We start from the raw sequence: 11,459 nt of genomic DNA, 5'->3' as shown, positions 1-11,459 counted from the left end.
TTTCTTTCTTCTTTCTTTCTTACTTTCATCTTTCACGCTGTTCTTTGTCTTTCTGGTGGTCACCCACTCTCCGTAAGTCTCAGCTGCCCAGCTCAAATATACTTTCTGTACCCACATAATACTTCTATCTACATTGTTATATTTTATTTCTCTCATGCTAGGCTGTCAGATACTGCTGGTAACTTTCAAGAGTGCAGATTCAGTAAAATGCTAGGGGTAGGAGCCCAAATGTTCCTTTTGTTTTAATGAGGGTATCAAAGAATATAAAGCAGGAACAGCAAGGATAAGCCAAAATCAAAGAGCTCAACAGGGCAAAAATGGAAATACATTGAACAACTAGATGAGATAAATATTTTCAGTATTTTCAAATGTTTATTATATTTAACTGTATTTAAAGGAGCCATGAAGAGGGGAAAATTAAAAATATAAAAGGAGCAAGGACTTAGGAGAAATGGGATGGTCAGGAGAGGCTAGCTTTGGAAACAAACAGAAAGATATTTTTTCTACCAGACATAAATGGATAAAAAATTAAATTTATAAATAATAAAGTATAAAGTATTGATCAGAAGATGAAGGCATAGCAAGAATTTGATGCCTTTAATGTATGACAGAAGGTACCAACTCAGGATGGTATAATCATCATGACAGCCAGCTTACAAAAGTCAGTTGTTAAATATTCAGGAATTTTGTGAGCTGATTGTCGATCACTGGTAGCTTGAAATCTGCCATATGGGAATTTTTACACCACAGAAATTGACTACAACATGGGCCCTCACCTCCCGCGCCCCCCCAACCTCCCATCCTCCACCCCCCAGGAGTTTGCAGGATTTACTGGCACACTACTGAAATGCTTCAGGGCTTCCATAAAGGCTTCCAAAATGCTTCCACATACTCGTGAAGACTAGATTGAAGCTGGATAACATGATTATATTTGGGACCTTGTCAAGTTTGTTTTGTGTTCCTTTCCAGAAAATCCCTACTATAAAACAGAAAAGGTAATCAGATAGTGGAAATAAACAAAGTAGGCTTTAGGCTAATGAATTTAAGATATCGGGGAAAGAAATAAAATGCTGACAGGGGTATGGGGAGGGGCAGAGGCAATTTAGTAGGAAGCTAGTAGGGGAAAATGGACTTAGTAAACGTAGAAGAATTGTGATCGGAGATTTTTATTGAAATATTATAAAGGAAGGCAGTGAAATGTAAATGCCAAAGATTGGTGGTTAGAGTGTATTTTGAAATTTCTTAGGAATGATGGTAGGCAAAAGAGAGAGGCGAAGAACATGAGCCAGTTATAGGGAGAAAATAATTGGAGCCAGTGGTTAAGTTGGTCATTTGAAGAGGGCAGATGCACAAGTTCAAAATAATACAAAACAAAGGATGGACAGTAGATCATGAACTCAAAGGGGCCCAAGAGAGCAAACTTGTTTTCACTCACCAAGTTGAGTGAATATTTATTGCCCAGTACTCACTGTGGAAGTCGTACTCATCATCAGTGATGCGGGGCACCCTGGCAATGGCCATCTGCAGTGCCTAGTTACCCGTAGGCAGACCAACCAAGGGCCTCAGAGTCACGTGGTTTGTGCTTAAGGCAAATCAAGGACACCAGTCAATGAGGAGAGAATTTTCAAATAACAATATTAAATATTTCCCCAATCAAAGACCTATTCACCAATAGAAAACCATAGCTTTGTTGTACTGCCTTCTGCTTAAAATATAAAAAGAATATGGTCGCATATTTTTCCTATGTTTAATTATATGGAAGGCGTTGGGGTCAAAGGAGGGCTACAGGTACAGGCACTATATTCTGTTTGCTATGCTAAAGGTCTTGTTCTGGCCCTGGCTGGCTGACTGCAGGAAGATAAAAATTTATTGGCTTTATTCAGAATAAGGCAAACATGCCTCTTCTGGGTGGGCAGAATCTTCATGTAAGTAAGCAAGTCAGCTGGTGTGAAGAAAGAAAATACTTGGATTTAACTTATTTTTATATGTTTTCCAGTTTTTATTTTTAAAATTATCATAGCAGTGTTATATTGACATCTTTTATTCTCTAGAAAAGCACTTGGTTCAGAGCTTAATTTGAAGAGAAAGAGGGAATTTGTTACCTATGTCTGGTCCTCACAAATTAGTCGTCTTTGGAGACTTATACTAACAAAATCTTTTGCATTTATTATAATATTTTTTAGTGTTAATTAGAAAGGAAAGGAGCAAAGATGAGGTCTATGTATTATTAGGTACTGCATGAATGTAGTACCCTGAAACCTGTCTTTAAGAAAAAAAAACACTGTATCTCAGAATACACGTAAATTAGAAGTTGCATCTGTAAAAGCTACTAATTTGAAGAACTCTGCTTTCTGGTTTTTAGCTGCACGAATATATATCTTTCTAATTACAAAATGTGTCATTAGTATTAAGCAGTGAGTACAACTGGCCTAAAACCAATATAACTTAAAGCTAGCTGGAATTCTGTCTAAACTCCTCTTGACTAAAGTCTACTCTTTTTTTGTAAATTCAAGAAAATATTGCATTTATTGAGTTTTCTAGCACTCAGATAAAAATGCCTTTCCCATTACTATCCTTTGTCATACATTTTAAAACTTGATAGGCCAAGCCAGTGTTGCTCAGTGGTTGAGTGTCAATCTATGAACCAGGAGTTCACAGTTCGCTTCCTGGTTGGGGCACATGCCTGGGTTACAGATTTGTTCCCTAGTGTGGGTCCTGCAGGAGGCAGCTAATCAATGATTCTCTCTCATCATTGATGTTTCTGTCTCTCTCTCCCTCTCCCTTCCTCTTTGAAATCAATTAAAAAAGTATTTAAAATTTTTTAAAAAAACAACTTGATAAAAGTTAGAAAATAGAGTCATTTTAGGTCATTCTCCATGCTGCTACAAAAAGCAAACTTTTCTTTTCTTTTGTCCTGTTTATGTTCCAGATCCCATACTCCTCAGCATCTCCTGGGAATTATGTAGTAAGTACATTTGGGTTTCTTTGCTCATAAGAATTGGTGTTACGTTTTATTTGGGCAATGAAATCGTTGTCCAGATGTTAAGAAGAGCCCCTGTGTATTGGCCAAGATGTGAACATCTAATTTGTATTGAGTTGTTTCGTCTGCCAACCTCAGTACATATGTTGATGTTCATTAGTGAAACAGTTATCAATCTGGCCAAGATTGCCCTGAGTACTGTGTCTTACTTTAGCATATGTTTCTGTAAACCTGTACAATACACTCTGCCCAATCATGGAGAAAGCCTTCCCCAGTTACACAATGATATGCTTGAATTTGCAGTTCTTCGGGAGAATAATCTACACCCCTACTTCTTTAACTCTCCCAATCACAAAGATAACCAAATAGCAGAAAAATGACTGGTAATGAGGAGGGATATTTAAGTAATTTTTTCATTCTTAGAAATTTAAAATACTTTTCTTACTAACATTTAGTACTTATTAAAATTTTTTAAATAATTAATATATACCTCATCAAGTCAAATGAGCAGATTTTACATGAGCTCTTGAACTTGCAAATGACCTTTTAACCATCATTACAATAAATCCTTGATGCATCTCAAGGCCATTATGACACAGGGTGGGGCAAAAGTAGATTTACAGTTGTCCATATGGAAAATAATACATTAATTAATAAATAATCACACAAGAATCAACTTTGAGTTTCATATACTCACAACTGTAAACCTACTTTTGCCCCACCCTGTTTTTAAGGAGAAATGCCTAACAGGGAAGCAAGGATAAAATTGTAAAAAGGAAACTCTTTCCTGAAGAAATTTTCAGAAGTGGTGGCTAACTGGAATAGGAAAAGGGAGTACTTTACCCTCCATGGAAATAGTGTGGTATGAATATAGTGAAAAGCTCATGCCTCGTTGGACCTGTGCTCATTGTTTCCTTAAGTTACACAAACTAAAGAAGTCTCATATTTTTCACATTTTCTATGAAACAAAAATGAAAGTAAAAAAAAGGGATAAAACCTATTTTTTCTTAAAATCACTTAAGAATAAGCCTGCTATATATGAGATATCTCAAAATATGTACACACACTTAATAGCTGATAGCTCAATTGATATTTATTTTCAGATTTCATCTATTGGAATTAATAATTATTCAAAGTGTGTATACATTTGGGGACACCGTGTAGTTTTATGAAATTAAAGATGTTTATTTAAATAGGAATTTAAATTGCTTATTAAATACCAACTACATATGTCATTTGAAATAATTAATAGACTCTGTCTGCACACTCAGGATAAAGTGAAACTTTAGCCACTTACTAGTTATTTTGACTACTGTACATCTGAAATTACTGAATAATTTTAGAGTTACCTAATCTCTGTTTCAGGTGGACTGTGTAGCTACAGCCTTAGTAACCCACAGCATTAGTCACCATTGCATCTCATTTCTGATTGATGTGATAGATGAAGGTGCAATGCTCCAGAAGGTTTACTTGACACTGATAGAAGAAAGAAATAGAATCAGTGTATTTCTTAAACATAGAAATATCTTTTGGTTGTTAATTTCCTATAAGAGCCACAGATACAAACCATAAGAAAAATACAATAACCTAAATCACAAATACACATGAATTACTCCTCTTTTATGGATTTGTAAAGACCTGATTAAATGGCTTCTCCTTAACCTCATTATATCTGGTGTGATTAAGTCATGAATAATAAGTCAGTTTACAGGCTCATTGTTTTGGGAAACTTGTCAAAACAATCTCAACATACTTAAACTGAATTATACTTTGCATAAGATTAAAATGACTATATGTTAAAAGAAAATAAATTATGGAGAAAATTAATTTTCTCTGTTATTTTCAAATTGCATCACTATTAAAATAAGTCTAACTTTTCTTATGTTTTTATTTATATTATTCAATTAAATGCCTTACTTTTACTGAAATTTTGTATAATTATATAGGGTCCTCCGGGAGGTGGAGGGCCACCGGGAACACCCATCATGCCTAGTCCAGCAGGTATTGTAATCAGACTAGCCACATTGGCATTTGATTATTAGAATAAAATAGAGAAATTGTGCTGAAAGTTAGTAGTATTCATTGTCTCATTGATGGATAAGGAATAGAGTAGAGGTAGCAAATAGGAAGAAATCGTGTTCTTAAACACCTATTGTTCAAATACTTTAAGCATTTAGAAAATTTCTGTTATGTAAGTAACATATAATCAGGGTGTAAATTGTATTGGTCTGTATGAATTGTCCAATGATTATCTGTCTAAAAGATTCCTTGAGACTGTGGAAAAGATCAAAATCTCAAACCTTAGAAAAATTCTGCATAAGTTAACACATCAAATGCATGGATCCATTAGGTTTAATATAGCAAATCTGACCTACCAGTCTATTATCTTACTAAGATAGATGTACATGTACCTACAATATTATTTATCCTGCATATCTATAGGTATTTATTAATTAGCTAATAGATCTACCATGTAGTGTGGACAATTTTTTTAATCTTCTAAACTAAAATATCTGAGTATTCCTGTAATCATTATTTAATAATGCTGGTGGGAATGCAGACTGATGCAGCCACTATGGAAAACAGTATGGAGTTTCCTGAAAAAAAAATTAAATGTGAAACTGCCATTTGACCCAGTGATCCCATTTCTAGGAATATATCCTAAGGAACCTGATACACCAATCAGAAAGAATATATGCACCCCTACGTTCATAGCAGTGCAATTTACAATAGCTAAGACATGGAAATAGCCCAAGTGCCCATCAGTAGATGGGTGGATAAAAAAAGCTGTGGTACATTTACACAATGGAATAGTAGTCAGCAGTATATGAAAAAAGGATCTCTTACCTTTGAGACAGCATAGAGGGACCTGGAGAGTATCATGCTAAGCAAAAAAAGTTGGTCAGAGAAAGACAAGTATCACATGATCTCACTCATACATGAATCTAATGAACAAAATAAACTGAGGCGCAAAATAGATCCAGAGACACAGAAGCATAGAACAGACTGACCAATCTCAGCGGGAAGGCAAGGTGTAAGAGTGGGTGGGGAGAGATTAACCATTAACCGGGGAATTTATATACATATATGCATAGCCCGTGGACACAGACAATAGTGCGGTGTCCAGATCATCTTCGATTATTACTTTGTGATGAGTTAGATATAGATTATAAAGAAAGATATTAATTAAGTAATATTTTGTTTCAGATTCAACCAACTCTGGAGACAACATGTATACTTTAATGAATGCAGTACCTCCTGGACCTAACAGGCCTAATGTAAGTATGAATTTTAAAAAAATTTTGTAATGTATTCGAACTCTTAGTGCATTCCATTTCTTGGATACTCTTTAAGGTTTATATTTTATAATCCAGGTGCTTATTGGATATTAAGAAAATAAAATTCTTACGTTCTGAGTTGAAAAAATATAATATATAACATATGAAATATTTCATATCAATATAATTTAAATTAAAACTAAACCTAATTAATTATAAAATGTTGGTGTATAGTCTTATTTTATCTCAAGTACTTAATAATTAATACTATTTGAAAATGACAGGTAATGTATAATTGTTACCTCATTTTAGCATCACTAATTTCTTCATTGTGATCGTTATTTTATTATTTTTTTTATCTTGAGAAACTTGACAATAAATAAGGAAGTTGGATATACTTATTTTTCTCTAGATTTTGAAATCCAGAGTTTAAATATGGACCTGAGGCAGTTCTGCTGAAAGAATTTGGATGTTTTAATAAAGCATATGATTGTGATTTTTTTCCCCACAAAACCTTATAAGAAAATGATATTTTGTTTATCTGTGATACAAGACCTACATGTAAACAAAAAGATATTTCTAACAGAATGTAGTTACTACACAGATATGTACATATAAATATAGGGTAATTCAATTAAAAGAAAAGCAGGAGGCATAAAGGAATTTTCATAAGTACCAAAAACTGAGAATGAAATAATTATTATAATGGAGCTTTCTTGCAGTAAAGACAAAGGGAAACTGGGAAACTGGGAATCTGTCCAGTATGGATGGTACTTAAAATTGGCTAATTTGAAAGGAGATGTGCTGGCAATATCACACTGAGGGCTTAGTATAAAAAAAATAATGTAAAATATCTCATTAAAATTTGTATATCGACTATATGTTGAAGTGATAATAATTTTGATATAAAATATATTATTAAAATTAACCTCACCTATTTCTTTTTACTTGTTAAATATGGCTGCTAGTAAATCTAAATTTACTTACGCAAGTTCACATTTGTGGCTTGCATAATTGTGTCTGATAAGCAATACTGCCTCCAGTTATCACTGTTCTCTTTATAGAATCAAGTAAATTGTTTTTAAGGACAATAAACAATTAACTATCAATTATGTCTAAACGTGTTTTCACAGATATTTTAAAGAATAGTAAATATGATAATGAGCAATGTTCATTTTAGAAATTCAGCCAAAAAAAGTTTTACACTGCAATTTCATATCTTAAAATTTGGTATTTGAAAGGGAGGGAGCAAAGGAGGAAATCCAGAGCATATGGTACTGAAGACATTTCTGGGGGCAGCTACGCTGACATCATCCAAGTATGTTTCACTCTGGATCTCTAACTCCATCCAAAGATAAGAGATCCAAGAACAGTAGGTGAACATGTCACTTTTTCAAATGTTGTTCATCTCAGCCAGCAGTAGTAAAAGAAAATTCCTGCGGAGGGCTAGGCCTGGAGTTTTATGTGCTTCAAATATATATACTTATAGTCTATGTTGGGTCCAGATAAAACGACCAGAATAAGTTCATGGACTATTGGCCTCACCAGCACTAGTTTCTAAGCCCAGAACTATGCTTTTGACAAAAGCTGAATAACAATTGTAAGTTCAAAGTTAATTTCTTTGACTTATCAGTTAAGGCATACACATTCCAAGTTGTTTACTGAAAATCAATCCATGTGGTTTTAGGCAATAAAATTTTCGCAAACAGAACTGACATTATTTTGAGAAAATGTATAAGCATGTGATCTGTATCATCGTAGATGACGGATAGCCATCTTATTCCCACACAGTTGATGATACACAGGTTATCTGTGAGGGGGAATTGTTTTCCCCCCAAAAGCCCATGTGATTAGTAGCTACCACTACCCGATCTACACACATAAATACACACACACATGCACACATCACATTCAATATTCTCTACCATACAACATGGAAGAAATGCTTTTGGCATGGGAAATTTTAAGAGCAAGTGTTTCCAGTAGGTTGTTTTAACTGCAAAAATAAGATAATATGGATAGCTTGTCTTCAAACTGGGATCTGAGTTTCCTCAAAAGTATTTCAGGGAGATGAGGGAAAGATGGAGTGGGCAGGCCATGAGCTCGCCACCACCAGCTCTGCCGCAGCACATCTGTTCACATCTGTGTTGTTTTTTTACCAGACTTCTAAAGTAAGATTTCACTTGGAAATAAAATAAGTTAATGCCACTGCTTTTTAACATGTTAATTATAACTGCTGCAGAATGATTGTCATTGAACTGACATAGTTGAGACTGCCAAGGAGAATTAGCTATTATTCAGCTGTCCCCAAGGAGCTGAACAAAAAGGGCGGGGCAAAAGTAGGTTTTCAGTTGTAAGTACACAAAACGCAGAGTTTATTCTTTTATTATGATTTATTAATTATTCTATTACTTTCTATACAAACAACTATAAACCTACGTTTGCCATGCCCTGTATTTAACCTATAAGATGAAATTACTTATGTCCATTTGAACAAAAAATAGATTGTCTGCTAAAAAAGTTAATGTTGGTATAATAATATTGGATCATTCTTATTAGTAAGGTATTAATCATCTTAGCAACTTCATCAAAATCACCTCTTGTTCATAATAGTACAATTTGTCAGTAGCATAGAAGAGAATGTTTATCCTTTGCACTGCCTGTATAGCTTCCCTGCTTGAGGACACCTAAAGAAGAAAAAAGTGGTTCTGAACAAGGATTAGTCTAAGATCCAAACAGAGAGGGTATGGGATGGGGGAGGTAGAACAGTCCAGTTAGAGACTATAAGGCTGGGAAAAAATCCAGGAAAGTAATCTCTATTACTTGAAAATAAAAATAAGTTGTGGAATTATCTTAAAATGTTAAAGACAGATATTTTAACATTGATATAAACAATTGTCTTCAATGTTCTCATCATTCTTTTCTTCACTTTTTAAATAGTTTCCAATGGGCCCTGGTTCAGATGGACCCATGGGTGGATTAGGAGGAATGGAGTCACATCACATGAATGGCTCTTTAGGTAAGGATATTACAAATAAATTCAAAACAAAACCTTAATTCTACATAGTGGGTATTATAGTTTGCAAAGTTCTTCTGTATACAGAAACTCATTTTGAAATGCTTCATCTTTTACCTCATCCTGATAGTTTAATCTACAGTGTATTGTTTATGATGACTGTAGATGAATTGAAAATCAGAAATGTGAGATTTATTCTAACCTAGCTCATATTCACAGGTATTTCCTTTAACCTATCAAATCTGGGTGTTTAATGATAAAAGACATATATCATGCATTCTTGCCTATAGGACTGCAGTATCCTCCAACTGGTATCTCTGTTTCCAAAGGTCTTTAAATACAATCTCAGAGCAACTAGTTCTTTGCAAGAATCTTAACTTTTTTCTGTATTTTAATGTTTGTCTCTATTTTAAAACAAAATTGGTATCATATTCTGGATAATTTGATGATTCTCTTAAGAAAGAAAACTGTCCACATTTTTGTGTGTTCAGTGATAGAGCTGATTTCAAGCAGTGTGACTACTAGCTGAAACCCTACTTCGTAAAGGATGCCTTCTTGCCAAATGAAGCCAAATATCTGTAAGGTGAACAGAGTTTCACAATAGTGAGAGATGGAAACAAATGGTACAGAATTGACTAGGTCACAGAGCCCACTTGTATAGGCCAAATGCAAAACCAAAAAATATATATATTCTATGTTTATATGTTTAAGTAACAGTATTATAAACTAATGTAAGAGTTGATGATGGGCATGGAGGTTTGTGATCTTTTTTTTTTCTTTTGAAAATGGACCGTCTTTACTTAGATGAAGAAACTATGCCCATGAGTAACTTAGATTATACACAGATTTCACAGCCCCACCAACGTCAGGAAATGACCTCCTCTGATACTTTGAAAAGCTATGTAACCTCAATAATCAAGAAATCATTTGCAACCCATTGGTAGATTTTTCTGCTCTAAAGGATGCATACTTATTTTGCCTATGTTTCAAAGTCTTAATTTGCACTGTCCAATTATGGTAACCATTAGATGTGTGACTACTTAATTTTAAATTAAAAATAAATAAAATACAAGTTCAGTTCCTCAGTTGCACTGCCACATACCAGGTGCACAGAACCACATCTAGCTAATGGCTGCCATAACAAACAACACAGAAAACATTTCCGTCATCACACAAAGTCTTACCAGACAGTACCATTCTAGAATTTTATTTTTCAATTTCTTGCAAAATAATTTATTTTCCAGTCTTTTAATTTAGAGAATTAACCACAAGAAAAGATGACATTTGGTCATAAAGGGTTCTCAATTATATTATTCACTACAATAGAATTTACAAAAGAGTTTCACATATGCTTGGCATGTGGCTTATCACTTTCTGTAATGAACTTTACTATGCATATTTACATATGTGCATAATTGCACATGTACATTCAGTTTTAGCTATTATGCCTGCGTATTTATAAATTAATCATGTTAATAAGTCCTAACTTTATTTGTGACTGTTGACTGAATGATGTACTATGAAACATTATATTTTTATGTCAGGAAGATTAATTGTTAAACTAATCCTATCTAATAAAAGACAAAAAGGGTAATTGACCGTAGTACCTTCGCTACACTTCCCATTGGCTAATCAGGGCGATATGCAAATTAACTACCAAGAAAGATGGCGGTTAACCACCAACAAAGATGGCGGTTAATTTGCATACATAGGCACCAAGCAACAGAGCGAAGCCAGCTGGCCCCGGGCAGGAGCAGCGAGCGAAGGCTGGCGTAGTGAGCAAAGAGCAAAGAGGGAAGGCGCGGCGCCAGCCTCAGCCACGCCCCTCGGCCACGCTCCCGGGGCCGCGCGGCGAGTGAATCTGGATGAGAAGTTAATTCTGTGGCTTGGTGTCCTGGCTCTCCTGGGGTCAGGGGTGGGCAAAACGGGAATCCCTGACGTGGTGAGTGAATCTGGGTGAGAAGTTAATTCTGTGGTTTGGTGTCCTGGCTCTCCTGGGGCCAGGGGTGGGCAAAATGGGAATTCCTGCTCTGAGAGTTAAGGGTCATGGGGAGCACACTGCCCCCTGGTAGAGCACATGAGTGGTGCTGGTGGCAGGAACCCTCTCAGACCAAATGCTGGTCAGAGACCAGGGTGGCTGGTGGTGTTGGAGATTCCCCCTGATGGGGACACTCCGCCACACCCC

The 11,459-nt window shown here is 35.2% G+C and overlaps 1 protein-coding gene across 12 annotated transcripts in view; it reads left to right on the top strand.

The window, feature by feature from the left end:
• Positions 1-11,459, top strand: part of SSBP2 (single-stranded DNA binding protein 2) — a 240,897-nt gene that overhangs the window by 208,137 nt on the left and 21,301 nt on the right. For all 12 annotated transcript variants that reach the window (XM_006775496.2, XM_006775491.2, XM_015571601.1 and 9 more), the window contains 4 exons: positions 2,930-2,965; positions 4,927-4,981; positions 6,188-6,258; positions 9,199-9,277. In XM_006775496.2, the coding sequence (XP_006775559.1) occupies positions 2,930-2,965; positions 4,927-4,981; positions 6,188-6,258; positions 9,199-9,277 (241 nt within the window). The remainder of the gene's footprint in view (positions 1-2,929; positions 2,966-4,926; positions 4,982-6,187; positions 6,259-9,198; positions 9,278-11,459) is intronic.

This window comes from Myotis davidii, unplaced genomic scaffold (genome assembly GCF_000327345.1).
Source record: "Myotis davidii unplaced genomic scaffold, ASM32734v1 scaffold44, whole genome shotgun sequence".
Classification (NCBI taxonomy): domain Eukaryota; kingdom Metazoa; phylum Chordata; class Mammalia; order Chiroptera; family Vespertilionidae; genus Myotis; species Myotis davidii.
This window is presented reverse-complemented; position numbering and strand designations above follow the sequence as displayed.